This window comes from Salvelinus sp. IW2-2015, unplaced genomic scaffold, assembly GCF_002910315.2.
Source record: "Salvelinus sp. IW2-2015 unplaced genomic scaffold, ASM291031v2 Un_scaffold3824, whole genome shotgun sequence".
Lineage (NCBI taxonomy): Eukaryota > Metazoa > Chordata > Actinopteri > Salmoniformes > Salmonidae > Salvelinus > Salvelinus sp. IW2-2015.
In genome coordinates this window covers 16,686-35,888 of record NW_019945098.1, presented here as the reverse complement: position 1 = coordinate 35,888, position 19,203 = coordinate 16,686, and the positions used below count along the sequence as shown (strand labels likewise).

The following is a 19,203-nucleotide window of genomic DNA, read 5'->3' as shown; positions in this document are numbered from 1 at the left end:
CAAGGGAAATACATCCTGTTGTAGCAGACCGTGTCAGTTTAATGCAGTTCCCTTTTGTCAACAACAACATAAATAAATGCTTTCTGTGGGGCAGAGATTGATTTCACAAGTGAAGGTTTTTGGGGGGGTGGCTTTCCCTCTGTTTTCTGGTCATTTAGCGTGGAGTCAAACCTGCGTTCCGAATGGCACCCAATTCACTATTTAGTACACTACGTTTCACCTGGGCCCATAGGTCTCTGGTCAAATGTAGTGTACACACCTTTAACTAAGACCCATAGGGCTCTGGTCAAATGTAGTGTACACTACTTTAACTAAGACCCATAGGGCTCTGGTCAAATGGTAGTGTACACTGTCTTAACTAAGACCCATAGGGCTCTGGTCAAATGAGTTACACTACCTTTAACTAAGGACCCATAGGGCTCTGGTCAAATGTAGTTACACTACCTTTAACTAAAGACCCCATAGGGCTCTGGTCAAATGTAGTGTACACTACCTTTAACTAAGACCCATAGGGCTTGGTCAAATGTTAGTGTACACTACCTTTAACTAAGACCCATAGGGCTCTGGTCAAATGTAGTGTACACTACCTTTAACTAAGACCAATAGGTCTCTGGTCAATGTAGTGTACACTACTTTTATTTAACTAAGACCCATAGGCTCTGGTCAAATTATAGTGTACACTACCTTTACTAAGACCATAGGGCTCTGGTTAAAAGCAGTGCACTATGTAGGATAGGGTGCCATTTTGGGAGGTAGCCACTGTTGTTATTTGTGGGGCCACTTCTCTTTCACTATGGCTCTGACTTCAACCTGGCCCACTGACCCCTTACAGAAGGTTACAGGTCGCTTCTCTTTCACTATGGCTCTGACCTCAACCTGGCCACTGACCCCTACACAGAAGGTTACAGGTCGCTTCTCTTTCACTATGGCTCTGACCTCAACCTGGCCCACTGACCCCTAACAGAAGGTTACAGGTCGCTTCTCTTTCACTATGGCTCTGACTTCAACCTGGCCCACTGACCCCTACACAGAAGGTTACAGGTGCTTCTCTTTCACTATGGCTCTGACCTCAACCTGGCCCACTGACCCCTATACAGAAGGTTACAGGTCGCTTCTCTTTCACTATGGCTCTGACCTCAACCTGGCCCACTGACCCCTAACAGAAGGTTACAGGTCGCTTCTCTTTCACTGGCTCTGAACTCAACCTGGCCCACTGACCCCTAACAGAAGGTTACAGGTCGCGTCTCTTTCACTATGGCTCTGACTTCAACCTGGCCCACTGACCCTACACAGAAGGTTACAGGTAGCTTCTCTTTCACTATGGCTCTGACCTCAACCTGGCCCACTGACCCCTACACAGAAGGTTACAGTGGTCGCTTCTCTTTCACTATGGCTCTGACCTCAACCTGGCCCACGACCCCTATACAGAAGGTTACAGGTCGCTTCTCTTTCACTATGGCTCTGACCTCAACCTGGCCCACTGACCCCTACACAGAAGGTTACAGGTTCTTCTCTTTCACTATGGCTCTGACCTCAACCTGGCCCACTGACCCCTACACAGAAAGTTACAGTAGCTGTCTCTCACTCGATTCCCTGTGGAGAATATGGTGGGTTTTTTTCATCCCAGCCATTGCTGGAGTTACTGTGAGTCCAGACGTGATCATATCTTCAATATAATTAATAAAATGCTGATTGACAGACTGATAGAGTAAGATGGAACTGTATGTAAACAAGGTTCCTTCTGCCACCGGACACGTTGTATAATAATGATAATATCGGCCATTTTGACGGGACGCTTCAATCCAAAGTGACTGGCGTCCTACGTGAATACATGTTACAGGTGTTGGATGTCCCAGGGACTCAAACCACCTTCTACCAACGCTCTACCAACTAAAATACTGTAGATGTACCTGTTAAAAGAACTGTAGTTCCCTGTATTTCCACCAACCTGAATGGACAGACCACAACGGTGAAAGAAAACAGACACTTTAGTCACACCTGCTTCATCACAGCTTCTACAATATGTCTCAACGTGTTTCATCTTTTTTTTTTTGAAGGTCTTCCTGTACTTGGTAAACCACGTGTGGTTTCCTGACTATGAACTGTCCTGTGGTGTGTGTGTTTGCTGTGGTGTGTGTTTGTGTGTGTGTGTGTGTGTGTGTGTGTGTGTGTGTGTGTGTGTGTGTATGTGTGCTTGGTGTGTGTGGTGTGTGTGTGTTGGTGTGTGTGGTGTGTGTGTGTGTGTGTTGTGTGTGTGTGTGTGTGTTGTGTGTCGTGTGTGTCGTGTCGTGTGTCGTTTATTTGCGTACGTACAGTGCGTGCGTACGTAGCGTGCGTCCAGCGCAGATCTGTGGTGTGTGTGTGTGTTGTGTTTGCGTTAAGGGTATTCTATAAGAATCACCCCAAGCTAACAGACATGCTTTAATGTCCTTCTAACAGGCTTCCACATGACTGATCAAACCACAAGTGTAGTAGTCGACTGAGCTGTGGATGGCAGGGTGTTTTACAGCAGGGAATCAGCACAACATTGTCTTGCACATCATCACAGAGCACACACTCCTAAAGTCACCATCTAGTTTTACTTACAAAAGTCCCACAAGATGACTGATGCCGGCCGGTAAAGTTGTCTTCAGTCTGCTGGCTTTGTCATGTGGAAGATACAGAGGACATCTGACCCACTACATGTTCACTTAAAGGTTAGAGAGCCGGGCCAAAACTGGAAGTTCCAGATCGACGTGGGTGATGGACAAATTATCCGTCTTCTTCTTCTTTGCTCCTTCTCTTCTTCTCTCTCCTATTCTTCTCCTCCTTCTCTCCTTCTTCTTTTCGTCTCTATCTCTTCTTCTCCTTCTCTCTTCGTTCTTTCTTCTTCTTTTCCCCTCTTTTCTTTCCTTTCTCCTTCTCTTCTTCTCTCTATTCTTCTTCTTCCTTCTTCTTCTTCCTTCTTTCTTGTTCTTCTTCTTCTTCTTCTCTCTTCTCTCTTCTTCTCCTTCTTCTTCTCTCTTCTTCCTTCTCCTTTCTTTCTCCTTTCTTCTATCTACTTCTTTCTCCTTCTTCTTCCTCTCTTTCTTCTCTTCTTCCTTCTCTTCTCCTTCTCCTTCTCCTTCTCCTCTTCTCCTTCTCCCTTCTTTCTCTTCCTTCTCCTCTTCTTCTCTTCTTCTTCCTTCTTCTCTTCGCCTTCTTCCTTCTTCCTTCTTCCCTTCTCTCCTCTTTCTCCTTCTCTCTTTCTCCTTCTCTTCTCTTCATTTCTTCTGTTTCTCGTTCTTTTCTCCTTTTTCTCTTCTCTTTCCTTCTCCCTTCTCCTTCTCCTTTCCTCTTCTTCTTCCCTTCTCTCTTTCTTCCTTCTCCTTTCTCTCCTTCTTCCTTTCCTCTCCTTCCTCTCCTTCTCTTTCTCCTTCTTCTCTCTCTCTTCTCTTCTTCTTTCTTCTCTCTTTTCTTCATCTTCTTCTTCTTCTTCTTCTCATCTTCTTCTTCTTCTTCTTCTCGCTTCTCCTTCTCTCTTCTCTTATTTCTTCCCTTCTTCTTCTCTCTTCTCCTTCTCTCCTTCTCCTCTCTTCTCCTTACTTCTCCTTCTCCTTTCTTCTCCTTCTCCTTCCGTTCTTCCTTCTCCTTACTCTCCTTCTTCGTCCTTCTCTGTCTCCTCTCTCCGTTCTTCTCTCTTCTACTTCTCCTTCTCCCTTCTTCTCCTTCTTCTTCTCTTCTCCTTCTCTCTCTCCTGTCCTCTCCTTCCTTCTCCTCTCTTCTCCTTCTTCCTTCTCTTCTTCTTCTTCTGGCTCCTTCTCTTCTTCTTCTCTCTTCTGTACTCTTCTTCCTGCTCTCTCTTCTGCCTTCTCCTTTCTCCTTCTTATCTTCTTCTTCTTCTTATTCTCTCCTCCTTCTTCTTCTCTAATACATATATACTTCTTCTCCTTACTCCTTCTCTCCTCCCCTCTCCCTCCTTCTCCTTATCTCTTCTCTTCTTCCTTCTTCCTCCATTCTCCTTCTCCTCCTTCTCCTGCTCCTTCCTTCCCTTCCTCTCTTTCCTTCTCTTCTCCCTTCTTCCTCCTAGTTCCTCTTCTCTCTATTCTTTCTTCTCTTCTCCTCCTTCTTCTTTTCTTCTCCTTCCTTCTTCTTCTCCTCTTTCTCTCTTCTCCCTTCTTTCTCCTTCTTCTTCTTCCTTCCTTCCTTATCTTCTCCCCTCCTTCCTTCTCCTTCTTTCTCCTTCCTTCTCCTTCTCCTTCTACTCTTTACTTTCTCTTCTTCTCCTTCTCCTTCTCCTTCTTCTCTCTCTTCTCCATTCTCTCTTCTCCCTCTTTTCTCTTTCTTTCTCTTTCCACTTCTTCTTCCTTCTCTCTCCTTTCTTCTTCTCCTTCTTCTTTCTTCCCTCTTCTCTTTCTCACTTCTTCTCTTATTCTTCTTCTTCTTCTCCTCTCTTTCTCTTCTCTCTCTATCCTTCCTTCCTTCCTTCTCTCCTTCTCTTCTTCTCCCTTCTTCTCCTTCTCTCCTTCTACCTTCTCTTCTTCTTTCCTTCTTTCCTCTCTCTCTCCTTCTTCCTCTTTCCTTCTCCTTCTCCTTCTCTACCTCCTCTGCTTCTCCTGCTCATCAAACTGACATGAATTATGGTGATTTGTGTGACGCATTTTAACATTCTGTAAGTAAACAACTGTAGTAATAAAGAACAGTTATTAGTCTGGTTTACAGTGGGGCCTGAATTTGAATTGTGCTCCGACCAGATTATTTTACAGTTAAGCACTATTGCGATGGGTCGTCTGGTTACAACCAGTATTAAAGGTTAAATCTCTCTATTAGTGATTCATTGTCACTTTAACATTTGATTCACTTAGTACATCTGATTTTTTTTTTTCTGTCTCTTTAGGGCTTCTCTTTTTTTTTTCTATTTATCTTTCTTCTTTTCATCGACTTTAGTGATCTTACAACATTAAATTCACTGAATCAAAGGTCTGTGTAACGTAGCCTGTAACTCCCTAAATTGTCCTCTCTGATCCGTCACCATGCCCCACCGTTGTGTGCGTCCCAAACAGCATCCTAATTCCGTATTAAATCCCTTCGTTGACCACGAGCACCTTGCGGTCCATTAGGGCTCTGGTCAAATCTAGCGGCACTACGTAGGGATACAGGTATAGATTTGGACGCAGCCCCATCATGTCTGAGGTAGAAGCCCGTCGAGGAGTATTTAATTCCAGTGAGCTAGAGGAGATGCACTAAGGCTGCGTGCTCTGAGCTCTGGGAGGTCGAATGGGCACCAGCTCAGCGTGTCGCTGTATTCATAGCAAGGCTTGTAGTGCCGGATCCTTCAGACACAGTATGTGAAGCCAGTTACAATGTGTGCATGTTTAAGTCTATTTTGATTCATGTCTCTGCTTGTATTGAGTTGACTGTGGGTAGTGTGAAGAATAGAATACAGTGAAGTTTATAGCCACCTCGCTTGACAGTTAACTAAAGACCAATATGATATGGAGCATCAGAAAGAAATGCAAAACTGTGATATAACCAGTATATTTATAACCTTACTGTAAAACATGTAGGAACCTACATTTATATATTACCCAGTACTGTAAATATGTTAACAAGTTTACCCTATGGGGAAACATCATGTAGACTTAGTATGTTAACCTACTTAAAAACATGTAGAACCTACAGTATATTTTTAACCTCTGTAAAATGTGCTTGAACATTACAGTATATTAACCCTACTGTAAACAATGTAAACCTACAGTATTATATTTTAACCTCATTGTAATACGTGTTGAAACATACAGTATATATGACCTATCTGTAAAAAGTGGATTGAACAACAATTCAGGTATATTTATACCTTACTGGTAAAACGTGTATAAGACATAAGTAATTATTTTTTAACCGTACTTAAAACAGTGTAGAACCATAAGTATATTTACCATACTGTAAAACGTGTTGAACATACAATATTATATTACGAATTGACGTAAAAATGTGTAGAAACATACAGTATATTTTACCCTACTGTAAAACGGTTGAACATTACAGTATATTTTACCCTACTGTAAAATGGTAAAAATACAGTAAATTTTACTCCTACTACAAAAACGTGTAGAACATACAGTATATTTAACCCTAACTGTAAAACGTGTATAACATACAGTATATTTTACCCTACTGTTAAACTTGTTAGAATATACAGTATTATTTCAACCCTACTGAAAACATGTTGAACATACGTATATTTTAACCCGACTGTAAAACCTGTTTGAAACTTACAGTATATTTAACCCCTACTGTAAAACGTGTTGAACATACAGTATATTTAACCTTACTGCTAAACGGGTTGAAACATACAGTAATTTAACCTTACTGTAAAACTTGTATAAACATGACAGTATATTTTACATACTGTTAAACTTGTTAGAAATTACAGTATATTAACCTACTGTAAAACGGGTTGAACATTACAGTATATTGTATTCTACTACCAACACGTGTAGAACATACAGGTGATGGGTTGTCCTGTCAAACCGGTTGGCAAGTAATCTATTGCAAATAAATCAGGAGGCCGACTGATTTTCAGAACGGGATTTTTGGAAAAGAATTGATTGACTATGAATCATATCATTCCACCAATTACCCAGTGAGCATAAGAGCAACAATAGGCTATTGGAGGTTAGTCACCTGTGTGTCTGAAGGGGAGTGATGTCCAACCACCTCCCTACGCTAACAGGGTAAATTACGCAGGAGGCAAACAAGAAAACGAATGGCTGTTTTTCTTGTCACATTTTAAATGGCGTTTTACTAGCTACCAATGCTAAAAAAAACAAGCTGTAAATAGTGCTGATTGCTCCCTGCCTATCAGAACCTGAAAGTGCCCACTACAATAGGCTATATAGACCATGGTCTATATCTAAATTATACTTTTTAATTCTAACTAGGCAAATTCATTTAAGAACAAATTCTTATTTACAATGAGGCCCTACCGGCGGAACAGTGCCTTGTTAGGGAGCAGAAAAACAGTATGTTTCTCTTATCGGCTCAGGGATTCGATCCAGCAACCTTTCAGTTACGGCCAAAAGCGCTAACCAACTCGGGCTTGACCTGCCGCCCCATAATACCACAACAGATACACAAACAAAACAAAAAAGGATCAAATTAAGATGCCAACATCTGTGGAGCACGCTGAGAGTTCGAACATGCTCCAATATCAAACGATTCCTCCTTATGCCCAAACACGGGCTTCACCCAATCACAGCAACATGACTCTTTATGACTGAAACCCTAATGTCTTAGGAGCATCATTTTTTTTTATGTTGATCATTAAATATGCATACTATCCTCCAATCAATACCAGCTCGCAATCCAGGCCTGCAGCAGGAGTCCACGGTTAGCTTCATGTAAACGAAAATGCTGCACTCTCAAAATCAAGTCACAGGTCAAGTGCAGAGCCATACGCGAATCCAAAAGGACGAGCGCGGCTAGCCAGGGAGCTGCGGCGGGGCTACCCCCGGCGTTCATTGTCGCTACCGCAAATTATTTCTACAGATGACGGTGATCACCCATTTCCACCGAAACACCACCCAAGAGTGGAAGATAATATTGATGTAAACTTTAGTCTCCTGTTGTAGAGAGCACCGGGTAATTGAACACGCTTCTTGTATTGCCTTATACAGCACAGAAGGCTTCCTCTCAATATCACGCAGATGCAGTAAATCACACCGTGCAGGGTTCCCTGAGGAAAGTAGTTCATTGCAGTGCTGCTGCTGCTTCTTCTTCTGCCTTTTGTTGGCTTAGATACAAGCGGTCTATTCTACTCCACAGAAAATAGATGTTTATTCGTGTTTGTTTTTTTAGCGCAACAAATCACATTGCAAAGAAGCCCCCCACCCCCCCAAAAAAATGGCAGTATCTTGATTCAATCTATATTCAGATCAGCATGGACTTGTCAAAATAAAAACATGATCTAACATTGCATTTTTTTAACATACCAAGTCAGAAGCCCTTCAAACAAACCCTTCAAAAACAAGCCCTACAAACAAAGCCCTACATACAAGCCCTTCATAACAAGCCCCTACATACAAGCCCTACATAAAGCCCTACATACAGCCCTACATACAAGCCCTTCATAAAAGTCCCTTCATACCAAGCGCTACAACAAGCCCTTCATACAAGCCCTAACATACAAGCCCTTCATACAAGCGTTCATAAAAGCCATTCTACAAGCCCTTCATACAAGCCCTACATACAAGCCCCTTCATGCAAGCCGCTTCATACAAAGCAATTCATAAAGCCATCATACCAAAGCCCTTCATACCAGCCCTACATTACAAGCCCTTTCATAACCAAGCCCTTCATACAAAGCCATTCATACAAGCCCTTCATACAAGCCTTCATACAAGCCCTACATACAAGCCCTTCATACAAAGCCATTCAGTACAAGCCCTGTCATAACAAAGCCATCATACAAGCCCTTCATACAAGCCCTACATACAAGCCCTTTATACAGCCCTTCATACAAGTCCCTTCATACAAGCCCTCATATAAGCCATACATACAAGCCCTACATACAAGCCCTTACATACAACCCTTCATACAAGCGCTTCATACAAGCAATTCATACAAGCCATTCATTTAACAAGCCCTTCATACAAGCAATTCCTACAAGCCATTCATACAAGCCTCATTACAAGCCCTACATTACCAAGCCCTGCATACAAGCCCTTCATACAAGCCATTCATTACAGCCCTTCATACAAGCCCTCATGACAAGCCCTACATACAATCCCTTCATACAAGCCATTCATACAAGCCCTTCATACAAGGCCATGTCATGACAAGCCCTTCATACAAGGCCCTACATACGAAGCCCTTTAACAAAGCCCTTCATACAAGCCCTTCATTACCAAGCCCTTCATATAAGCCATACATTACAAGCCCTACATACAAGCCCTAAACAAGCCCTTCATTAAAGCGCTTCATTTAACAAGCCCTACCATACAAGCCTACCATACAAGGCCTTCATACAAGCCCATCATACAAGCCCTTACATACAAAGCCTTCATACAAGCGCTTCATACAAGCCATTCATACAAGCACCAACATACAAGCCCCACATACAAGGCCCTACATACAAGCCCTACATACAAGCCCTTCATACAGCCCCACATACAAGCCCTTTACAAGCCCATCATACAAGCCCTTCATACCAAGCCATTCATACAAGACCTTCATACAAGCCCTTCATACCAGCCCTCATACAAGCCCTTCATACAAGCCCTACATACAAGCCCTTTATACAAGCCCTTCATACAAGCCCTTTCTACAAGCCCTTCATACAAGCCCTACATACAAAGCCCCTTTATAACAAGCCCTTCAACAAGCCCTACAAATGGTGTAAAAACTCTACCATTTGACCAGTGTTAGTGTGCCTAACTTTATGTTAAAATGAAATATAGAGAGCGGAATGGAACACTTCCTGTACCTCCACAATCCTCGTATTTCATCTGGTCCCGCTGTTTGTCGTCGTCGTACATAACCAGGAACTCTCGCATGGCCTTAGTGTAAGCCAAGTAGGTCTCCACATCATTCAAGTTGAAGGCGATCTCGGATTTGTCGGAGCGTGGGGTGTGTGATAGGCCTGAGAACAGACAGTCACCATCAGTTTCAATGTTACAGAAGTAAAGTACTATTAGCAATACACACTTTTATAATAGGACAATAATGTTTCAGTGGACTTGTGACCATTCTATTTACACTAACTCACAATAGTACTGCAGTTACAGAGATAACCTTACTGAGTATGAAACCAGTTTAGAACAGTRAGTGTAATTTGCTTTCTAATGAAGTCTRTCAGTGAGGCAGTCATCCATTGAAGAGTCCACACTTTGGAAAACAGTCTTGAAGAGGAAYACAAGGTGAATCCCTGTCATTGTTCTTAGCAGGAAAGACGGGTCAGTAAAAGGGAAAAGCCCATTTCAAACAAAAGACAACTGTCTCTACGCTACGGCACAAGATCTAAAACACGTCCACCCCTATTCTCTTCTACTTCCTTATTTACAACCAGCCCATCCCAGCCCCCACACTAAGTTCCATATTTCATGACCAGAAAACTAAAGAGAACTCTAACTGGACTGAGTGAGGTGAGGAGTCTGAAGAGTGTAACGCTTCTCTCCTCTGTCAGCTTGTGAGATAAAGAAATAGTCTGACTCTTCTCTTTCTGCTTGTTAGAGCCATCAGGTGTCCTCTTCGTTGTGACGACCTGGCCCAGTTATCAGGCCTCCTGTGGAAAGTAACGCACTATCAATGCCTAGCTACCTCTCCTCATCTCCTAATGGAGGTTCCCTGAGCAGACCATGGCTATATATACACCCGAACAGACAAATGACTGGGCTGGGATACTGGCTTTAGACCTAATTCAAATGCAGCTTACATGTCTTCGACAATGTCATGGTTGAAAACACCAACAGGAAAGGGTTAATGCTCTGTGGAAGGGCACTGGTGCTGTGGGATTGGGTTGTGTTGTGTAAGGGGAGAAAATAAAGTAGAGAATAGCATCTGCCGTTGACAGTTTACCACAGAGCTCTCACTGGTAAAGGAAGCAAGCAATGACTACCAGAACTTCACGGTCTGTTTTAACTCTAGTCAAAGGCATCAGGAGAGAGCTCCGTTAGGGGACCACACTGTAAAGTTCACGATTAGCACTTCTCCCTCCATTTCACACCCACGTGATCAGAWCAGACTCCAGTGAAACTGACTAAACCGCTCAGAAAAAGGAAGCTGTGGAGAAAGACATGAAATATGCAACGTCCAATAATGGGGAACGGGAACAGTTTCCCTTCTTAAACTTACACTCCTAACAAATTGGGAAGAGAGGTCTCCGCCCATGTAGGCGGCCTTTAGAGGAATTAATTGCGACACTTGACTGACCCACTACCTACACCAAAATGTCCAATACGACATGAGATTTAAACAGTAGGATTGCAGTAACTGGAATAACACTGTGAACTGAATTTGACTAACTAGACCAGAGTTCATTTTGACAGAAGCCCTTGTAAATCTTTGCCAAAAATCTAATTTAACCAGTTGTTATTGGACGTAAGCATGAATACTGTACAAGCTAGCTACAAAATAGTTCCACATGCTGCATGCATGGATAACACCCACTTACTTGAAAGACAAGAGTCCTCTGTGTCTGACCTCCAAAATGCGGCCTGCCTCTCTTGGCCATAATAGTGCTAATGTCAATTCAGCTGATATCTAACAGTGGACTCCTTTAACGAGTTAAAGTGTGAAATCAATAAGAGGATGTTTGACAGACATAACCCACCTCTGAGTATACAAAAGCAAGTTAGACTCTGTTGCAGCCCAATTGCATCCTATTCCCTACTAGTGACCTACTTTTGACAGTGGGTAGGAATAAGGGTGCCATTTCAATGAAGCGACTGTGGTTGGACACCATCTCTTATCCCCAGGCAGCAGTAGTGGCTCAGTGTCTAGTGTTCAGTGATACCTTACCTGGGGGAGCAACTCTGTCTTGCCAGGTGGGTTTGTAGTTACTGAGGGTGAGAAGCAAGGCCTGGATGGTGCCGATGAATACTCCAGCCAGAAAAGCATAGAAGATTAAGTAGAACCCRAGAATTTTAACTGTAAAAGAAGAGAGAAATGGGTCATCATCATGCTAAAGATGTGGAGGACAGATGATTGTGACATACGCCTTTTTCCCTTCTTTAAAAATAAAAACTACAAACACCAGTGATGTCATGAAATTAAGATTTCGTTGTTATGTTGCTGACAAGGTCCATTTCCACTCATTCAATTGAGTCACACAAAAAGCCACATACAGAACTCCAGCATTCCGTAATTGTAGAATGTTAAATCTGCTCTGAAAAACAATGAACATTCCCCATAATGAAGTCCAACCGTAGTATTACTGCAGTAGTTAAGAATCTGCTCAAGTCAACCCTGCCACCCTAACCAGCCTGCCACCCTAACCAGCCTGCCACCCTAACCAGCCCTGCAGAGCCAGTGTGTACAGTACGCCAAACACCACAGACATGTAGACTGTGGATCCCCACTTTCATTTTTGACTGTAGTGTTTGTGTAGTTGGGGACTTAAAATGCATACCATTTTAATATAAATACACAAGCAATGTCTTGCACCACAAAGTGAGACAAGAAGGGTACAGCTTAAGAAAGAGAAACAGCAAGTCTGCCTATTGTGTCGTCAGACGAGTGTTTCCTCAGCGTTCCAAATTCCAACTGGACCAATTCAATCTCATGCTGTCTATCCTATCGTCAAACCTCAATAGACTGCCCAGTCATTGCACCACAACACTATCAAAACATATAAAAATTGGATAAATAGATTGGCTGGCTCTACTACTAAACCAAGCCCACCTGGTTTTCTACTTTAAGCTTCCTGGTCTGTACACAGACTATCCATCTGGAATGAGTCCCAAATGGCACCCTATTCCCCATGGTCAAAGAAGTGTACGATATAGGGGAACATTTGGGATGCACACCTGGGCTCAGTGACACCTATACAGATAGAATGCATGCAGACAGAGAAGCCGTGTCTCATATGGAGGGAGCAGGAGGTGACCTAACCACAAAGCTACTGTTCCAAATAGTAATCCACCTATAAGAGTAGACATTGTCTTGACTCTTCACTGAGGGCAGGAAAATGAAGTGTAACCAGTAGATCATACAGTAGTAGCCAGGAGAACAGCAAATTCAGGCTTCAGAGTAATAAAATTGTCAAATCACTTTTGGTTGCTCTTAAACTCAGCACCCAGAAACAAATCTCAAGCCAGCTACTCAGCTTTAATTGTTAGGCCTGTCACAAGAGACTAGGTTCCTCTAAAAATAGTGCCCACATTGCAGATAAGACCAATAAATGAATACATTCAGGTCCCAATAACAATGGGGCAGTCTGCGTGCTCAGCTTTTATACAAAACCTAGATACTACCCAGCTGGCACATAACGTTCTGAGAACCATACAGTATGTTTCTAAGAGCTTGGTCAGAGTGTGGATGTGCTATGGTTATTTTGCATACAACCTTCCCACAACATTCTGGGAATGGGCAGGATACCCTGCTAGTACATAACATTCTGAGAACCATATGTTTCTTAGGTGGGAATTTCAGTACCTCAGTTGAACTTTTCCTCAGGTTCTATTTAAGTAATGTTCTCAAATTGTTTAGAGGGGCTCTATGCAGAAGGGGCACTATGCAGAAATCACTCCCGCATTTCCTGGTTGCTAAAATTCAAAACAGTTCGCCTAAATTTTGGTTTGTGACGAAACAAGCAAGCATAGTGTAGAGAATCATTGTACCATCTAAACCACTGAAATAGATTTTCCAGAACCAAAAAAGACTATATTTTCAGCAAAACAAAACTTAAAAACAGAAAGCATAAAATAGCGCACATGGAACAGATATACCACATCTTACACTTGCTTTCAATGAGAATGACAGATCTATGTGAATTTGGTCAGGTCGCCCAAAAAGTTACATATCGCAGCTTCAAGAAACAACGTTCTTCTGTGGAAATGTAAGTACTTATAAAAGTGAATAAAACGTTTTCTACAGGTTTCCTCAGTTCTAGTTAAGTCATGTTCTCGGCACATTAAGACAACATTAGTAAACTTCTAAGAAAGTTATAAAAAAAAAAAAAAAACATACATTCCATTCTCACGATCACCAAAACGATCCTCTATCTTGTTAAGTGTGTTGATCACGCCCACTAATTGGCCACACCTGGTCTTAAATGAGTGCTCGCTTCCTATAAAATGAGGTTGTTTATAGACTAAAGTGAACAACTTTGTATGAGTAAAAAAAAGAAAAAAGCATGCTAGCTGCATCCTGTGGGCGCAATGGACTAATTCCATGGATAGAGAACAGAAGATCATAGTGTCAAATCTCACTGACACCGTGCCACAATAAAAAAGAAAAGAAAGTTATGCGTTTGAATGATTAATGCCTAAGAAAATGAATTTACATGTGTCCCATCTGTGCTTGGAGTTCAAAACAGTTATTGAAACATGTTCTTAGAACATTATTTAATTACCTTCCAATAACCTAGAATTAACATTCTCAGAACATTAATAAAACCTTCCAGGAAAACTTTCAGGGAACCATAGAACATTCACAGAACCTCCCTGCAACCTACATTTAAAAAAATAATTTTCCTGGCATGATTAGGTCCACTTGTAGAATCTATGCCAAGGCGCATTGAATCTGCTGTGCAGCTCGTGGTGACCCAACACCCTTTATGTTGGCGTTTCCTTTATTGTGGTCTGTGCTCGTGCTAAAACATAATCCACAGTTGTTTTTTTAATAAACTATACTTTTCTGTGGCTAAATTATGCTCTCTGGTGGATTTCAAACATTGAGTGTGGGGCTCCTGTGGTTGGATTTTTTTATTATACAAATAAATGTTTTTTAAAGCATCTTGGACCCTGCTCACAATTGACCAATCATATTTATTTATTATGCAGTTTATTTGTATTAATCAGTTACCCAATCAGGAGGCCCCCCCAGTTACCCACGTGGGCCCCATACCGCGTCTCCTCCCACCATCTGATGATTAGTAGAGCGGCAGCAGGCAGCAGCAGTCTGTCTACCCTCATTGAGAGAGGGGCTCTTGAGTCCTGTGGTTGGCAGTAAAAAGATATACACACACACACATATCTTTTAATATTATTTTTGTAAAACAATTTAATATTATTTTGCTTCCTCTTGGCCCCCCCACGGGCTTGGGCCAGGGACTTCAGCCCCGGTAAGCCCTGCATTAAGCCAGCCCTGCAGGTACAGTGCATTTTAGTAATTTAGCTAGCACTTATACAGAGCGACTTACGGGAGCATTTAGGGTTAAGTGCCCTGCTCAAGGGCACATTGACAGATTTTTACGTAGTCGGCTCGGGATTTGAACCAGCAACCTTCGGTTACCGTCCGCATACTCTTAACCGCTAGGTTACCTGCCGCCCCGAGTCCAGCCATAGTACTAGTACAGTATTAGAATCTCCTCAAGTCACCCCCAACCCTGCCGCCCCCACCAGCCCGCAGAAATAGTACTGTATAGGCCTAGTGGTCCCCCAACCCACTAGACCTGCAGAGCTAGTACTGTATAGGCCTAGTGGTGCATCAGACAATGTCAAAAGGTCACATCTTATAGGAGACAGCAGTTCCCTTTCAATCAATTACGCATGACTTAAGATGTCGCATGTTCCTTGGCAGAATTATAAGGACATCACAACCACTCTAAGGTGTCTTATCCAGATCATGCGTTTCCCTGATCACAATTGGCCGGTACAAGGGTGCGTATATTATCCATATTATAGACGAGGGTTCAACATCTCCTCTCTCTCCATGCATCACACCAGATAAAACACATGTTCTTGCATTCTAGACAGATTAAATTAATCATGCAAGTGGCCGAATGGAGACGAGTCGTCATTAAAGTCATGGATAGTGTCACACACATCGTACAAAATGATGCACCACTTAAATTGGATGGATGAGGAGCACCAGTGTTGGTTGGAGACATGTTGAATGGGTGGGTTTGGGGGAGTGGGGTTGGAGGCTCACTTCTTTACGTTTCCTTCTCATTTTATTGAACTGAATATGAAATTATATGTTGTATCTGTAACCCCCACCCCCAAACAAGAAAAATGACTAAATAAATAAAAATATGGTCACCACAAAAATGAAAAGATCCAAACAAGTTTTGGCCTTGAGATAATACACACAAAACACAGTTGAAGTAAATGACCAAACCAACCAACTTGAGGGCGTTAGTTTAATAAGCAAAATTGCAACATGAATTGTCGCTCAGCTGGTCATCCTCTGAATACCGAAAACGTAGGGTAGTTGTGTGACATTGAGACAAGGGAAGACATAGGTGCAGATGGAAACGAGAAAGTAAAATTTGTCTAGTTAARACATTTCCATTGTTAATTAAAGTGACACAGAATCCACATCGAATAGTAACACTAGATGGAATGTCCTCTCCATAATTCCAAGAAGGCCCCATCACCTTGAATCACCTTGGACTATGATGCATTTTTAACCCTTTGATTGTGTCATTTTACAACGGAAATGAAACTCAGTCTCTACAGCATGTACATATGGTGTAATTCCATCCTAATACTTATAGATCATGTTACTGCGATGGGGAGTTCTAGTCTCCTTCCAGGCATAGGCCTCTTATACACATCTAGATGTGTATAAGAGATTCCATCCTAATACTTATAGATCATGTTACTGCGATGGGGAGTTCTAGTCTCCTTCCAGGCATAGGCTGCTGCGTCTCTGCAGTGTGATCAACACGCCTACTGTACTATCAGGATTCGAACCTTTAGAATAACATGTTCTAATGATGTATGATGCATATTCCCACCACCGTCTTTCAACGACCTATTTGGATTCTCATATTGATTTAAGATGTGTGATTTAAATGAAAACCCATCTTTGCTTGGAACAGTCGGTAGGCTGTTCTTTTGAATAAGGCAGTAGGTACCTAGCAAGGACATGTGACAGTGAAATATGAGCAAAAACTGGTCGCATGTTCACCGTATGCTATTACTCACAACACAGACATGGAGAACCATGAACAACGAGTGGCGATGGGCAATGATATGGAGTCGGTGACACCGTACCATCATTGTAGCACATATTGCTGCAAAGTCAAATCGAACAGGTGCTATGCACCAAGATGAAATGATGACTCGGTGCGCGTTCCATACTGCCCAATAGGCGTTCGATCGTGCCATATGAGATCCATCACAATTTCGATTAAAACCTCCGGCCACTAATGGCCAATTAACGTGATCAGAAATATCAGAATGSCATACTTACACCAACTCCCCCCTGTGCGTCCACAAAATTCCCCCTTGTCCGAATCCCATATAAACTTCTTCCATCCACCATCGTCTTTATTCGAAGACATTTTCGACTGTGTGTTTCAGTTCCTTTTAGTGTGGTGCTCTTTCTTTATTCAGTTCCCTTRGCTTCTCTCTGCCGATCCCTCTCCGGAGTACCAAATTCCAAAAACCGACGGACTTGTACACGGCTTGTTCCTACGWACTCASTGCACACAGATATATCCCAGTTGCAGTCGACTCCGCCCGAAAACTATTTTAACAAGTCACCTACTAGGAGGGAGGGCCAGCTCTCGCGAATCACAAACGAGCGTCCTCTCTGCGTAATGTTATCGTTTGTGGAGAGTCGGGAGCAGGGTTTTGCTCCACCCTTGGACGTAGTATACGTCAGAATGTCCTTTACGATGCGACCCTGCGATTTCAACAGAAGAGAACTCACATGAATAAAGATTCAGAGGCATAGTACATCGATTCACAGCGCCAGCTATACATTACAAATTGCCACCARTGTCTTCATTATCTGGAGACCTAATTCACTCAAACTGGGATTTACAATGTGGGTAAACTTAAAATGTTAAAAATTACAGAAGTATGATGGCCTACCATAATTACTATTCATACTTATATGATCATCTGATGAAGCCAAGATGACTTGGCCATTCCTCAATTGTAATTGGAGAAAAACACACATCCCAGCTAGCACATTTGGTTCCCTTGGAAGTTGTGGGAACTTATGTTTTTGGTTTAGCTGCAACCTGAGGTTGAAGAGGCGCTGTTGCGCCTTCTTCACCACACTATCTGTGTGGATGGACCATTTCAGGTTGTCAGTGATGTACACCCCCAAGGAACTTTAAGCTTTTCACCCTCTCCACTGCGGCCCTGTCAATGTGGATGGGGGCGTGCTCCCTCTGCTGTCTCCTGAAGTTCACGATCAGCTCCTTTGTTTTGTTGACGTTGAGGGGGAGGTTATTTTCCTGGCAACACTCCACCAGGGCCCTCACCTCCTCCCTGTAGGCTGTCTCGTTGTTGTTGGTAATCAGGCCTACGACTGTTGTGTTTTCTGCAAACTTGATGATTGAGTTGGAGACGTGCGTGGCCATGCAGTCATAGGTGAACAGGGAGTACAGGAGGGGGCTGAGCACGCACCCTTGTGGGCCCCCGTGTTGATGATCAGCGTAGCGGAGGTGTTGTTGCCTACCTTCACCACCTGGGGCCGCCCCGTCAGGAAGTCCAGGACCTAGTTTCACAGGGCGGGWTTCAGACATAGGTCACCAAGCTTAGTGATGAGCTTGGAGTGCAATATGGTGTTAAAGGCTGCAGCTGTATTCGATGAACAGCATTTTTACATAGGTATTCCTCTTGTCGAGATGGGATAGGGCAGTGTGCAGTGCGATTGCGTCATCCGTGGATCTATTGGGACGGTATGCAAATTGTAGTGGGTCAAGGGTGTTGGGTAAGGTGGAGGTGATATGATCCTTAACTAGCCTCTCAAAGCACGTCATGATGACAGAAGTGAGTGCCGTGGGGCGACATTAATTTAGTTCAGTTACCTTCACTTTCTTGGTTACGGGAACAATGGTGGACATCTTGAAGCAAGTCAGYACAACAGACTGGTATAGGGAGAGATTGAATATGTCCTTAAACACTCCAGCCAGCTGGTAAGGGTTAGGAGTTAGGTTAAAGCGCTAAGATTAGGGGAAGGGTTAGATAACATGCTAAGTAGTTGCAAAGTAGCTAAAAAGTAATAAGTGGTTGCTAAAATGTTAAACTTGTCCGTGATGAGAWGCAAACACACAACCTTTGAGTTGCTAGATGTTTGCGTTAACCATGCTCCTTTCCTTTTTGCCTTAAGTAACCTACTGTCATACCAAARGTAACATATCATACTCATTTGAGTGTTCCAGATTTACTTAGGCCAATGTCATGGTGCTACGGATTTTAGTCAAATAATATATGTTTTGCTTTGAGACCAGGCTGTTCCTTTTCCTGTTCCAAGAACATTCAATTTTAGTTTGCTGGAAGGTTTTGAAAATGTTTTATTATGGTTCCCTAAAAGTTTTCCTGGGAGGTTTTATTAGCGTTGTTCTCTAAATGTTGTGAATCATTTTAATAAAATTGTTATTTGGAGGTTTTTGAATAACTTCCTTCTAATGTTCACTGAATGTTTGACTAAGACTTTTAATAAACTTAGGAAACATTATACTGAAATTCCCACAGAATTGTTGTTTCTTAATGTTCTCGGGAACAATTTAGAAGATGACTTTAAGTAGAACCATGAATAACTTGTAGGAAGTTCGCTGAAGTACTGAATTCCTACAGAAGACCATTGTTTCTTAACCTTCTCTGAACTATTTGAGAA

At 42.5% G+C, this 19,203-nt stretch overlaps 1 protein-coding gene across 1 annotated transcript in view; it reads right to left on the bottom strand.

Annotated features, from left to right (window-relative positions):
• Window positions 1-17,088, bottom strand: part of LOC112076542 (sodium/potassium-transporting ATPase subunit beta-233) — a 17,552-nt gene extending 464 nt beyond the window's left edge. The window contains exons 1-3 of the mRNA XM_024143287.2: window positions 16,822-17,088; window positions 11,479-11,607; window positions 9,437-9,601 (exon numbers count right to left, since the gene is read on the bottom strand). Of these exons, the coding sequence (XP_023999055.2) occupies window positions 9,437-9,601; window positions 11,479-11,607; window positions 16,822-16,912 (385 nt within the window). The 5' untranslated portion in view covers window positions 16,913-17,088. The remainder of the gene's footprint in view (window positions 1-9,436; window positions 9,602-11,478; window positions 11,608-16,821) is intronic.
• Between the last annotated feature and the right edge of the window lie 2,115 nt (window positions 17,089-19,203).